This window comes from Tachyglossus aculeatus, chromosome 26 (assembly GCF_015852505.1).
Source record: "Tachyglossus aculeatus isolate mTacAcu1 chromosome 26, mTacAcu1.pri, whole genome shotgun sequence".
Taxonomy (NCBI): domain Eukaryota; kingdom Metazoa; phylum Chordata; class Mammalia; order Monotremata; family Tachyglossidae; genus Tachyglossus; species Tachyglossus aculeatus.
The window spans coordinates 9,825,310-9,839,911 of record NC_052091.1 but is presented as its reverse complement, the minus strand read 5'-3'; the positions used below and the strand labels follow the sequence as shown (position 1 = coordinate 9,839,911).

The window sequence follows — 14,602 nt, the reverse complement described above, 5'->3', positions numbered from 1 at the left end:
GTGTAAACACCTCTGAGGGCAGGGATTGTGTCTACCAACTCTACCAAGCACTTAGTACAGTGCCCTGCACACAGTAGGCACTCAATACATATTACTGATAGAGTGACAGGAAGGAGAATAAAGGAAGGTTTGGGGAAAAAGAAAAATAAACATTAGGCATTCCAGCCTCTGGAGTCCACCTGAAATCTGTGGTCTAGGAAGAGTGTGTGAGTCTAGGAAGGGGGGTGGTGAAATCCACTCTGGGTGAGAGTGACTGATCCCCTCAGACACCATCCCTGCTCTCCACCGGGCTGCCATTCCTACCCTTTACCAGCAAAACTATGACAGGCTTGGGACTGCAATCTATCCAGGGAGCTGTTTGCCCAGAAAAAGCGACACAAGGTACAATTTACCACAGCCACAAAGACTTAAGGTTAGGATTGATTCTTGGAACTTAACTAGTTTTGACTTTTTATAAGAAAAATGATAATTGTGGTATTTGCTAAGCGCTTAACTATGTATCAAGCACCTTATTAAACCTGGGGTAGAGGCAATATAAGCAGATCGGACAGTCTCTGTCCCACATAGGGCTCACAGTCTAAGGGGAAGAGAGGACAGGGATTGAAGCCCCATTTTATAGATGTCCAGAGAAGTTAAATGACTTGCCCAAGGTCACACAGCAGGCAGGTAGCAGAGCTGGGTTTAGAACCCATGACCTAATGGCAAGAGCATGGGCTTGGGAATCAGAGGATGTGGATTCTAATCCTGACTCTACCACATGTCTGCTGTGTGACTTTGGGCAAGTCACTTTACTTCTCAGTGCCTGTTACCTCATCTGTAAAATGGGGATTAAGACTGAGCCCCACGTGGGACAACCTGATTACCATCAGTGCTTAGAAAAGTGCTAGGTACATAGTAAGCGCTTAACAAATACTATAATAATAATTATTATGATTATCATGTCCTCAGACTTCCAGGTTATTAGGGGAAAACTGTGCTTTAGGGGCTTCTAGGAGCCGATGGAGAAGGGGAAAATACATGCCCCCAGAAACATTGGCTTTCACTGTTAAACAATGGATTACATTTGGGGCTGGGAGAATTTATAGGAATTATTTCATAGTATTAAGTGGGTACAGGCCATAATGTTGGGTCAGTGATGTACATCATAAAGCTAATGGGAGTGGCCCAAGCCCTCTATGAGCTTACACCAAAGTAGAGAGAGCACCCAGGATGTAGTGTCAGACTGTTATTTTCTGTAAGGGTAGGAGTTGGGGGAGGCAGTTTGTACTATAAACTAAAAAAACTTCCTTCTTCTGAGCATTTTTGTTGACCTCCACAACCTTTTCAAGAGTGACAGGAGGGAGGTCCCAGAGCAGAGATTTTATTATTAAGAATAAGAATAATCACTGTGGTGTTGGTGCTTATTGTATGCAAAGCACTGTACTGTGAACTGAGACAGGTTTCCTGCCCATAAGGAGCTCACAGTCTAGAGGGGTTTGTTAAGCACTTATCATGTGCCAAGCGGTGTACTAAATGCTGGGACAGATACAGAATAATCAGATCAGACACAGTCCTTGTCACCCCTGGGGCTCACCAAATAATGGAGGAGGGAATAATAATAATAATAATAATTGTGGTACTTCTTAAGCGCTTATTATGTGCCAGGCACTATACTAAGCTCTGGGGTAGGTACGAGTTAATCTGGTTGGACACAGTCCCTGTCCCACATAAGGCTCACAGTCTTAATCCCCATTTTACAAATGAGGTAACTGAGGCCCAAAGAAGTGCAGTGACTTGCCCAAGATTATACAGCAGATGTGTGGTGGAGTCAGGATTAGAACCCAGGTCCTTCTGACTCCTAGGCCCGTGCTCTATCCACTAAGCCACGCTAACAGGTGAGGAAACTGAGAAGTTAAGTGACTTGTCCAAGGTCACATGGCAAGCAAGTGGCAGAGTTGGGATTGAACCCATGTCCCCTTACTCCCAGGTCTGGGTTCTTTCCACTAGGCCACACAGCCACACCTTCCTCCTAACCTCCTTTCCAATCAATCAATCAATCGTATTTATTGAGCGCTTACTATGTGCAGAGCACTGTACTAAGCGCTTGGGAAGTACAAGTTGTCAACACACAGAGACGGTCCCTACCCAACAATGGGCTCACAGTCTAATCTCCCCACCAGGTTCATATCTGAAAAGGGGCAGCAAAAGTAGATACGTATTAGGCAATACCTACCAAACTCTGATCTGTCACATGGGGCAGATGCTTACTTTTTTTTTTATCCTATTAGGCTTTTTTTATGGTATTTAAGTGCTTACTGTGTGCCAGACACTCTTCTAAGCACTGGGTTAGATACAAGGTGTCCTACATGGAGCACACAGTCTTAATCTCCATTTTACAGATGAGGTCACAAGGCCCAGAAATGGGAAGTGACTTGCCTAAGCAGAGCGGAGAAGTGGCAGAGCCAGGATTAAAACCCAGCTCCTTCTGATTCCCAGGCCTGCACTCTATCCCCTAGGCAGATTTGCACAACCTTTTAGGGTAGCCGGGGAGTCCAGGGGCACGAATGGCCAATGCCAGGAGAATCCGCTCTCCCCAGTGGCTACCACGGAGCCCGTTTCCAGCTACTGCAAGGCGTTATTAGTTGCCTTCATTGGGGGTGTGTAATGCTGAATAATAATAATAATAATAATGATGGTATTTGTTAAGCGCTTACTCTGTGCAAAGCTCTGTTCTAAGCGCTGGGGGGATACAAGGTGATCAGGTTGTCCCACGGGGGGCTCACAGTCTTAATCCCCATTTGACAGATGAGAGAACTGAGGCACAGAGAAGTTCAGTGACTTGCCCAAAGTCACACAGCTGACATTTGGCAGAGCAGGGATTTGAACACATGATCTCTGACTCCAAAGCCCGTGCTCTTTCCACTGAGCCATGCTGCTTCTCTAAGCTTGTGGGTGTTCCAGCTTCATGGCTTGACTTGAATTCAGGCTTTCCCTCCACCCTTAGACCAGTTTCTGATTTTTGTGCCACCAAATCTCCGGCTGCTTTGGGTCCCTCCATCAATCAATCAATCAATGGTATTTACTGAGCACTTCCTATGTGCAGAGCACTGTTTTAAGCACTTGGGAGAGTACGTCAGCCTCATCTCAGCCCTCATCCTGGCCCATTGGAGAGACATTGGGCCCTAGCTCTTCCTCCAGCAGGGCCCTGTCTAGGAAGGGGACCCAATCCCCTAGACTCTACCTGTCCTATCCCCAGTCCCTGCTTTTGGAGGGGGAGAGGCTGACCCTGCCCCTCTCCTGCCCATCCCATCCCAGGCCCAGCCCAGCCATGATGGATGGTACCTCCAGGAGCGCCCCTTTCCACCTCGATCTCTGGTTCTACTTCACCCTGCAGAACTGGGTCCTGGACTTCGGACGGCCTATCGCCATGGTGAGCAGGCGGGAGGGAGAGGGAGGAAGGGAGAGAATGAGGGAGGGAGAGGGAGGAAGGGGTGAGAGAGGGAGAGTGAGGGGGTGAGAGAGGGAGAGTGAGGAAGGGAGAGAATGAGGGAGGGAGAGTGAGGGAGCGAGAGAATGAGGGAGGGAGAGAGAGGTTTGTGGGGAGGGAGCAGCACCCAAAAAAGGTGGTGGGAAGGGGTGAAAGAGGCAAGAATGAAGGGCTTTAGCTCCCTGGGCAGACCAGGGGAAATGGCTCTCGATGTTCTCTTTTCTGACCAGGCCTTATGAAGCCAGACAGCTGATCTGCCTGACAGCGCTCTGGTTCTTGGGCTATCTGGTTTCCACTGCCACGGCCTAATTTCTTCTAAGAAGGAGTTCAGAATAAACAAACACACTTGTAATGGAAAGTCCTTGAAAATATCTTTCAGCACCTAGCCAGCAGCAGAGAGATTGAGGAATCTCCCAGGACAGAGCTGTAGCAGCTCCCCGCCCCTGCCTCTCCTCGACCTCTCCTCTCACCCCCCAAACGTGGCAGTCACCGAGGCGCAGGGTGAGCAGACTGACTGGGATGTGCTCTCTCCACAGGGGGCTGGCGTCTCCAAGCCCAGCCCTACATTCTCAGGATCCAGAATTCCAGCCGTTCCAGAGGCAGCATGGGCCCGGATGTTTGCCCACACTGGCAGTTTGGTTGGGCCTCCTGCCTGAGCCCGACCCGCAGCCAGGATCAAAGGTCAGGGGACTGACTTTCCATCCTTCCTTCCCCAGATTGTCTTCCCACTGGAGTGGTTTCCGCTCAATAAGCCCAGCGTTGGCGACTACTTCCACATGGCCTACAATCTCATCACGCCCTTTCTTCTCCTCAAGGTAACCCCGGGGCAGGGAGCTGAGGCTGTCCTCAATAATAAAAACTGTGGTATTTGTTAAGCACTTACTATGTGCCAGGCACTGTTCTAAGTGCTGGGGTGGATACAGACAAATCAGGTTGGGCACAGTCGCTGTCTCACATGGGGCTAGTGGCACGAGCACGGGCTTGGGAGTCAGAGGCTGTAGGTTCTAATCCCGGCTCTGCCACTTGTTTCATTCAATCGTATTGAGCGCTTACTGTGTGCAGAGCGCTGTACTAAGCGCTTGTTTCCTGGGTGAACTTGGGCAAGTCACTTCACTCCTCTGGGCCTCATTTCCCCTCATCCATAAAATGAGGATTAAGACTGTGAGCCCCACGTGGGACAACCTAATTACCTTGTATCTACCCCAGCACTTAGAACAATGCTTGGTACATAGTAAGCACTTTACAAATCCCATCATTAGTATTAATCCCCATTTTACGGATGTCACTGAGGCATAGAGAAGTGACTTGCCCAAGGTCACAAAGTAGAGACATGGTGGAGGCAGGATTAGAACTCAGATCCTTCTGCACTCCCAGGTCCATCCTCTATCCACTAGGCCATGCTGCTTCTCACCCTGGGCACTTGGCACCTGACGCTTTGGGGAGTGCCGGGGAGGCCTTTCTCTTCCATATCCAAGGCACGGAAAAGTTTTATAAAAATACTAATAATAGTGGTGTTGGTTACATGTGCTAAACACTGGGGTAGATACAACGCAGATTCAAACATAGTACCTGGCACCCACTGTCCAAGGGGGAGGGTGAACAAGATGAGGAAACTGTCAAGATTTTAAACAACTTGCTCAAGATCACGTAGTGGGCAGGTGGCAGGACTGGGCTTAGAATCTGAGTCTCTGGACTCCTGGGCCTGGGCTCTTTCCACTAGACCACAGTGTTTCTCAAGAGTTGGTTTGGGGAAGTTGAGGAGAGGGAAGAGGAAGGGTTACAGAGAAGAGAAAAAGGGAAGAGGGGACTCTAGACTGTCAGCTCGTTGTGGGCAGGGAATGTATCTGTTATATTATATTTATTGGAGATTGTATTTTGTTATATATATTGTTATATATATTAGAGAAGCAGTGTGGCTCAGTGGAAAGAGCCTGGGCTTGGGAGTCAGAGGTCGTGGGTTCTAATCCCGGCTCTGCCGCTTGTCAGCTGTGTGACTTTGGGCAAGTCACTTCACTTCTCTGGGCCTCAGTTCTCTCATCTGTAAAATGGGGATTAAGACTGTGAGCCCCATGTGGGACAACCTGATCACGTTGAATCCCCCCAGCGCTTAGAACAGTGCTTTGCACATAGTAAGTGCTTAACAAATACTATTATTATTATTATTATTATTTTACTCTCCCAAGCACTTAGTACAGTGCTCTGCAGGCAGTTAGTGCTCAATAAATACTATTGACTGCCTGACTGGCAGGGGAAGGGAGTGGATGGATGATGGGGTTTGGGGGGAAGGGGGGGTGTTTGTGGGGTGTGTGTGTGTGTGTGCGCGCATGCGTGATGCCAATTTCCACCCTCAGGCCCACAGCACTTATGTCCATAACTCTAATTTATGTTAATGTCTGCCTCCCCCCCCACCCCAATGCTGTTAGCTCCCTGTTATATTGTACTTTCCCAAGTGCTTAGTACAATGCTGTGCACACAGTAAGTGTTAAGTGATGATTGAAAATAGTTTCTGCCTTCAGGCAGACCAGCTAGGCTCCCTCACCCCCACTGAACTCCTGGGGAACCCTCCCCCATTTCGCATCAGCCCTGGGGGATCCAACCTACTTGAAGGTTCAGGTTTGAGCTGCCCCCAGGGCTGTGGGTAGGAGCAGAGAGGGCAGAGGGAGATTGCCAGAACCTCTTTGCCAATCTAGAGTCCTTCCAGCTCCTGGATCAATCCCACCAGCCCCTAATTCCATTCTTTCCCCCACCAATGCCCCCTGCCTCAGGAAACCCTCCCCACTAGCCCCACCTCTGCTGCAGGCTTAGAAATTAGGTCTCAGGCCACCTGCCCTGCACCAAGGCCAACTGCAGCATAGAGCTAGGCCCTCACCGAGGCCACCTGTCCAGCACTGAGGCCACCTGCCCAGCCGTGGCCACCACCCTGACACTGAGGCTACCTGTAGCACAGAGCTGGGCTCTCACCGAGGTCACCTGTCTAGCACTGAAGCCAACCACCCAGCACCGAAGCCAGGCTGCAGCGAAGAGCCGGGGGCTCCGGGAGGCTGGAACCTCCTCTCCAGGAATAAGGCCAGGCACGGCACAGAGATTGGTCCAAATCACATGCCAGAGGAAACCTTCAGTGCTGGCCAGGGCTTTCGCAAAGATGAACCACCCCTCTTTTCCCCTCCCTTCCCACCTCTCAATTTTGTTGTCATGGAAAGTTGCTGGAGGCTTGGCCTGCCAGTAGGGGGCGCCCCACCGCTTTGGGAGGAATCCGGGGGAGGGGGCGGGAGCTGGAATCCTGCTGAATGCCTCAAGACACGAGGGTCACATATTTGATCGTTTGTCTCCCCTCCCCGCCTTCGATTGGAAGCTCCCTGTGGGCAGGGATTTTACCCACCGAGTCCCCCAGGCTCTCCCAAGCAGCAAGCAGAGCGCCCCCGTCTCAGCTCAGCCCCCATGGCCGGATTGAGGGTGGGCTGTCCCCCAGAGTCCACTCCCCATTGCAGCTTTTGGAGCGTTCTCCCAAGCCCCTGCCCCGCGCGCTGGTGTACGTCAGCGTCATCACCTTCATCATGGGCGCCAGCATCCACCTGGTGGGCGACTCGGTCAATCACCGCCTGATTTTCAGCGGGTACCAGCACCACCTGGCCGTCCGGGATAACCCCATCATCAAGAACCTGAAGCCAGAGACCCTGGTAAGGATGTCTTCGGCCCCACCGCTGGCCTCGGGGAATCCCGAAGGCCTGAGCCTCCCCGCCTAACTCCACTGCTGTTTCACTTCTGCTTCAGATAGACTCGTTTGAGCTGCTGTACTACTATGACGAGTATCTGGGGCACTCGATGTGGTAAGCAACCGCCCGCCCAGGGAGGCTATGGCCTGAGGGAGGCTGGAGGGAGGCAGGGGCTGTGGGCCATGGGCCTGAGGGAGGCCGGAGGGAGGCCAAAGGGAAGCTGGAGCAGTGGGTCTGAGGGAGGCTGGGTCAGTAGACATACAGAAGGCTGAGGCAGCCGGTTTGAGGGAGGCTGGAAGGAGACCAGGGCTGCGGACCTGAGGGAGGCTGGAGTGGGGGCCAGGGCTGCCAACCCGAGGGAGGCTGGAGAGAGGCTGGGGCTGCCAGCCTGAGGGAGACTGGAGAGAGGCTGAGACTGCCAGCCTGAGGGAGCCTGGGACTGCAGGCCAGGCTGCTGGGCCCTGCGTGTTCCCAGCCTCAGTTTAGCACCACTATGGTTAGACTGCATAAGACTTTCAGCATGGACTCTTTCCACCTTTTCTGCTTGACAGCCCCATGACAGGAGTGAGGGTATGTGAGAGTATATTTGTGGTTGGGGGTAGGATGGTCTAGTGGAAAGAGAATGGGCCTGGGAACCAGAGATCCTAGGTTCTAATCCCGGCTCTGCCAGATGCTTGCTGTGTGACTTTGGGCAAGTCACTTCACTTCTCCATGCCTCAGCTCGCCTGTACTCCTCCTCCTTAGACTGTGAGCCCCATGCAGGACAGGGACTGTGTCCAACATAATTCACTGGTACCTACCCTAGAGCTTAGAACAGTGTTTGACACATAGTAAATACTTAACAAATACCTTTTTTTTTAAAGAAAAACAAGGACCCTCTACCTCCTTCTGGCCTAGATGACATGGATAGGCTGCTGGCAGAGCCAGCCTCAGTTGCCAATGACAAGTCCAGCCCAGGCGGGAGTCACACACATTTCTACATGCAGATGCAGTCAGGCGAACCCAGCCCTGCAAGTGTGTGGACTCTGCAGTCCCGAGCAGCGGGGCCAAACTGGCTGGCTGTGACATGTATCCTGTCCCCTGTCTGACCCGGGCACTCAACCCTTGGCCCCAAGACGGCTGGCCTCGAACCTCCTCAGCCTTGTGCGGGAGGGCACGCGGAGCGAGAAGCGGCCTGACGAAGGTCCCAGCTCCCTTGGAGTAGGGGGAGGCCTGGCCATTCCCTTCCAGGAGGAAGCCCCTCAACAGCTCTACAGAGCAGGGCTGCCCTCCCCCTCCTCCCTCCACACTGCGGGTCCGGGTCATCATGTTGATGATGAGTACAACATCATCGTACTCCTCTTTCAGCTCTCCCTCCTCCCCTGGGAAACAGGCAGTTGAGAGAGAGTTATGTGGCAGGGCAATTGGTTGTACAAGAAACCGCTTTCAGCTGTTTGCATGTACCCTGACTGGAGCGGGCTCCTGAACACTGCTTTTTCACAGTAGGAGAAAGGCACACACACACACACACACACACACACACACACACACACACACGCAAACCCATCACCCCCTTCCCTCTGCAGAAGCACCCCAGTGGCACACCAACACACATAAACACCCAGGGGTATACGCAAGTACACCCAACTCTCACTTTTTTATCCAGGAAATCTCTCTCTTTCTCTCTCTCTCTCTCTCTCACTGTCTCTCTCCTCCTACCCCCTACCCCCTTCCCTTTCTCTCCACCCTCTCCCCGACCCCTACCCCCACTGTCTCCAATTCCCAGTTATCCGGCAGTCTCCGCATCCTCCTCCTTTGTGAGTTCTCAGGCAGTGCTCACCACATCAAGCCCAGTCCCCAGATGGGGGAGAGGGCTGAAGTGTGCGAGAGGGCTTGCAGGCATGCACTGAGCCCGGCAGAGACCCCTCCCTTCCTCCCTCAACACACCCAGCTGGGTGGGTTGATTTGTAACCCAGGCGGTCCCAGCTGGCCTGGCTTCCTCCTCTCCCTGGGCTGCCACTCAGGGGCATCTTGGCTCTCTGAGTCCAGGCCCACCCTTAGCGGGGTGAGGGGCAGTGTGAGTGGGGAGGGGAGGGGACGGCACAGGTTGCATTTAGTACAGTAAGCGCTCAATAAATACGATATGAATGAATGATATCTAGGTGTTGGTGGATTGGTATGTGTGTGTGTATGAGCGCATGTGAGAAGCAGCATGGCCTAGTGGATAGAGCCCAGGCCTGGAAGTCAGAAGGTCCTAGGTTCTAATCCCACCTCCACCACTCATCTGCTGGATGACCTTGGACAAGTCACTTTACTTCTCTGGGCCTCAGTTACCCCCTCTGTAAAATGGGGATTAAGGCTGTGAGCCCCATGTGGGACATGGATTGAGTTCAACCTAATTAGCTTGTGTCTACCGTAGTGCTTAGTACAGTGCCTGGTACATAGTAAGCAATTAAAAAATGTCACGGTTAGTATCATTATCCTTCTATCTGGGAAGAGCCCAGCCAGCCACACTCGGTCTGCTGCCCAGACACGGCTCAAGGCCGAGGATGCTGGGAAACAGGTCGGCAACCTCTGCCGTCAGAAGGGCCGGCTTCTCCTCGTTCCCAGCACCAAGGAGGCGCCCCTATGATCCTCATCCTCGCTCCCCCTTTTCCCCTTCCCCCCACAATGGCAGCAGCAGCTCAGCATGGAGGAAGCAGCCCCCGCCCAGCCACCTGCTCACTGCCTCCTTCAGACTCGCGTGTGAAGCTTTTGTGCTAGGAGGTGGCAGGGAGACAGGATGCTTTTTTCTGCTTCAGCCTTGAATAATAGAGGAGGAGGAGGAGGAGGAAGTGATCAAAGTGGGGGACCGTGTCTTCTTCATGGTCCTCGTAGCACTGGGCCCAGGGCCCGCTCCCTCAGGAGTGGCTGCAGAGGTAGGCCAGGGCAGGCAGGGAAAAAGGGAGAAGTTGGCTTAACCCCAAAAAGAGCCACTAAGAGCCTCCGCCTCCAGGGGGTGACCCCTCCCCCGCCCCCTCTCCAGGGCCACAGCCAGATGTGTGCAGCAGGGTGGCCCCATAGTGCACGATGGGTAGGATTGGCATGGGCCTCCGTCACAAGGTTTAGACTTAAGCAGCTTTTCAGCAGAAATGGTGTTGCTTCTCTGTCCTCTCTGTAGCGGGAAGACAAGTGAGGTTGTGGGGGAAGGAGCAGTGACCCCAAAGGAGGGTGGTGTGGAGGTGGGGAGGGCCAGCCAGGGCCCCTACCCCTTGGTTGCTGAGGTTGGGGGACTCAGGGGCACTACTCTGTTGCAGGTACATCCCTTTCTTCCTCCTGTTGTTCATGTACTTCACCGGCTGCTTCACCCCGGTCAGGGAGGATAGCTGGATGCCCGGAGCGGCCGTGCTGCTAGTGGGCCCAAGCAGCCTGTACTACTGGTGAGTGAGTGAATGACCAGAGGCCTGGGGAAAGCCAGGAGGGCTTGGGTGCGGGTTGCGGGGGTGGGGGGGAGAGCGAGGGAGAGGGGGCAGGCCCGACCAAGGAAAGTGGCCTGGACTGGGAAGATGGTAAGTACAGGGGTGCGATGTTGAGGGAGGAACAAGCCAGTCTGTCCCACCAGTAATAATGATAATAATGAAGGCATTTATTAAGGACTAACTATGTGCAAATTACTGTTCTAAGCGCTGGGGAGCTTACAAGGTGATCAGGTTGTCCCACGTGGGGCTCACAGTCTTAATCCCCGTTTTACAGATGAAGTAACTGAGGCAAAGAGAAGTTAAGTGACTTGCCCTAAGTCACACAGCTGACAAGTGGTGGAGACGGGATTTGAACCCATGACCTCTGACTCCAAAGCCTGGGCTCTTTCCACTGAGCCATGCTGCTTCTCGGTACTGAAGCAGCATGGCCTGGTGGAGAGAGCTCTGTTCTAATCCTGGCTCTGCCACTTGTCTGCTGTGGGACCTTGGGCAAGTCACTTCACTTCTCTGCCTCAATTCCTTCATCTGTGAAATGGGGGACAAGACTGTGAGCCCCATGTGGGACATGGGTAATCCAATCCGATTACCTCATATTTACTCCAGTGCTTAACACACAGTAAGCGCTTAACAAATACCATTAAAAAAAAAAGTCTGCAGAGAGAACTTAGAATCCACTTGATAGCTTTCCACGTCCCCGGGCGGGAGTGGACCGAGTTGCCTCAGTGTGCTCTGGGGGCCAAGACTGACTGCTCAGGCCTCGTGGACCCTTGGCCCTTTCCTCCCCGTCCAACCATTCCTTCAGCCTCGGTCGGCCACCTGACTTCCCCAGATGTGCAGTACTGCCCGTGGACAGAATATGCACCTCCCCCTTCCTCATATGCCCCACCCCTGCAGGCCCCAGCTCTGACCCAACCTGAAAAAGATGTTTTGAAGGGAAAAAAAAGAAAATCAGCAGACAGGAACAATGCTTGCTGACCTGAAGAGTCTGCTTTGGCCCCAGCCCCATTTCCCAGTCACTGAGCGCCCTCTCCGAACTAGTTGCCCCCCCGACACACACACACTCTCTCTCTCTCTCTCTCTCTCTCTCTCTCTCTCTCTCTCTCTCTCTCTCACACCCCTCCCCCCTCCAACTACCACTAAATCAAACAGGGATTAGAAAGAAGACAGAGAGGATATTCTGTTTCCCTTTGCTTCAGTGCCTGGTCTCCTTTAGCCCTCAAGCAGGGCTATTTTTTTTCCCATAGCTACTATCTATCCTCAGCCCCCCTTCCCCACACCTCCCCTTTCCCCGCTGATGTCCACATCTCATTAAGGCCAGGCCTTGGCCCATTACATCTTTGTCATTGTCAGGCCCCTCTGGCCCTGCCAAGAAGATCCACTAATTAAGACTAATTGCAGCCCCCAGCCCAGTTAGCAGAGAGGGTTTGTATGTGGGGCCAGAGATCTCTGCCTCCAGGTCGATTTCCAGGGCCCCTCCTAGGCTGCCCCTCACTCTCTGCCGCCCCCACCCTGGGTCCAGCCCGGGTCTGCCCACCGGCCTGCTGTTCTGTTTTCTCAGCCGAGACCACCTGCTGGGGGCGGGGGGGGGGGGGGGGGGGGCGGCAGGGGTGGAGCATCTTACTGGGGGCAGGAGGAGCGAAGGAAGGGAGTTACTGGAGAAAAAACAAGAAACCTCCCCTGGCCCTAAACAAGCTTATGGATCAGTGGTCCAGGGAGCCCATTTTGGCCCCGGAGACCCTTCCCCAGCAGCTCCGGGATTGCCAGCATGTGGAAGGCCAAGGCCTATCTCTGAGCTCGTGCAGATCAGGTCTGAGCAAGAGGAAGCAGCTGTTCTCCTGAGGACGATTAAGAATGGGCTGAAATTGCAGTGGGCAGGCTTGAGGTTAGATCTCGAGAAGAATCTCCCACAGGGGCTGGGAGACCCCGAAAAGGATGACCAGAGGAGGTTGGAGAATACCCTCGATCGATATTTAAGGAGTGTATTTAGGGGTGAGCCAGCCTTGAGGGAGGGGAATGGACTAGATGACCTCTGAAAGTCCCCTCCACCTCTCATCTCTCCCTCCCTCCCTCTCTGGGCCACCCTAGGTACCTAGTCACCGAAGGGCAGATCTTCCTCCTCTTCCTCTTCACGTTCTTCGCCATGATGGCCCTGGTCACGCACCAGAAGCGAAAAGGCCTCTCTCTGGACAGCAACGGACTGTTTTTGTTCTACTCCTTTGTCGTCACGTTGGTGCTGGTGGCCCTGTGGGTGGGCTGTCTGTGGAACGACCCCACTCTCCGGAAGAAGTACCCCGGGGTCATCTACGTCCCTGAGCCTTGGGCCTTCTACACTTTGCACATCAGCGAGCAGCACTGAGACACCTCCCCACTCTTCCCCCACAGCCCAACCCACCAGGCGGCCCCAGCCCCACCCCCCACCAAGATGGCATCCAAGTTTCCTTGGGTCCTTTACCGAGTCTCACTCTGTCTTTTTGACTTCTGGGGAGCTGTCTTTAAAAGCGTAGGAGGGAGGGGGTCTCCAAGGCACTCCTCTCCCCGCCCCCAGGCCTGACTTCCCGGGGGTCGGCTCGCTCCTCACTCTGTTGGGAACTGAACTCGGACCCTGGTAAGCAGCTGCCTCTGCAACCTCCTCCGCCCAGGCCCTGGCTGGCGACTTCCGGCCAGAGGGAGGGGGACAGGGACTGCTCCAGGTGGGAAGCAATGGAGGCAGCTACTTCAGGGCTCATCATCGGGATCAATCAATCAATCGTTATTTATTGAGCGCTTACTGTGTGCAGAGCACCGAACTAAGCGCTTGGGAAGTACAAGTTGGCAACATATAGAGACAGTCCCTACCCTCCGCTCCAGTTCAGACTGAGGGCAGGGAATGTGTCTTTTATATTGTTCTATTGTACTCTCCCAAGAGCTTAGTACAGTGCTCTGTGCACAGCACTCAGTAAATACAACTGACTGACTAACAGGGCCCAGCACAACTTAACAGGAACTTGGGAGGGGAACCCAGTGATTCTGGAGAAACACCCAAAATTCCAGAGTTCCACTAGACTGCAACACAACATCCTGTGGCAGTTTTTCCTAGCTTGGGTGGCCAAATGCCTGAAGCCAGCCCTGAGGATCATGGGTAGGGGAAGGGCTTTGGCAAGGCAGTTTCGATGGTAGACTCAAGTGGCATCCCCCATTTGTCACCCTAAGGGGACAGATTCCATCCAACACCCTTTGGCTGCCCAAAGGGGCCACCGGTTCTCCGCTCCCCTACCCGGGTTAATACGTCACCAGCTCAGCAGAGCTAATCCGACTCCCCGTATAGGCCGAAGGAAAGGCTCCATGCCAGAAGGTCTAGGCCCAGGCCGGGCCCCGGGAGAGCTGGGGAGACAACTCCAGATTTCGGGAGGAGGGACCCCAGGCAGGAGCAGAGGTGGGTGTGGCATAGTCTTCCAAATTCCCCACCCCTCTCCCCCACCTCCACCAGAAAACCAAAACAGGACCTCAGGACCCCCCTGCATTCATTCATTCAATCATATTTATTGAGCGCTTACTGTGTGCAGAGCACTGCATGTCACTCGGGCTGGCCCGTGCAGGTCAGAAGCTGAGAGCAGTGAGAGAAAGGTGGCCGGGATGGTCAGGGGATGGAGCAGCTGCATTGGAGGTTCAGTTCAAAGGGGCTCCTGCCAGAAGGAAGGGAGTAGGAGAGTGTGTGTCTGTGTCAGGGGCAGTTGTATTGGAGGCTCAGTTCAAAAGGGCTGTCTGCCAGAAGGTGGGGGAATGATTTAAGGGGTGAGCCAGCCCCGAGAGAAGGGGATGGACCAGATGGCCTCTGAAAGTCCCCTCCACCCCTTATCTCTCCCTCCCTCTCCCTCTCCCTCTGGGCTGTCCTCCCCACCTCCTTCTTGCTCAGGGGATTGGGGCTACAGGAGGCTGTCGTTTTCAGTTGTGTCTCAGCAGTGAGGATTCTGGGAGGTGAGCAGGCCCCTCACTTTCCCTGGCCAGGC

General features: G+C 53.7%; 1 protein-coding gene across 2 annotated transcripts in view; it reads left to right on the top strand.

Annotated features, from left to right (window-relative positions):
• The window catches only part of CLN6 (CLN6 transmembrane ER protein), a 37,157-nt gene extending 24,090 nt beyond the window's left edge, over window positions 1-13,067 (top strand). For both annotated transcript variants that reach the window (XM_038767240.1, XM_038767239.1), the window contains exons 2-7: window positions 3,295-3,409; window positions 4,183-4,281; window positions 6,955-7,143; window positions 7,238-7,293; window positions 10,455-10,577; window positions 12,702-13,067. In XM_038767240.1, coding sequence (XP_038623168.1) covers window positions 3,308-3,409; window positions 4,183-4,281; window positions 6,955-7,143; window positions 7,238-7,293; window positions 10,455-10,577; window positions 12,702-12,972 — 840 coding nt within the window. In that variant the 5' untranslated portion in view covers window positions 3,295-3,307 and the 3' untranslated portion in view covers window positions 12,973-13,067. The remainder of the gene's footprint in view (window positions 1-3,294; window positions 3,410-4,182; window positions 4,282-6,954; window positions 7,144-7,237; window positions 7,294-10,454; window positions 10,578-12,701) is intronic.
• Window positions 13,068-14,602: the final 1,535 nt, after the last annotated feature.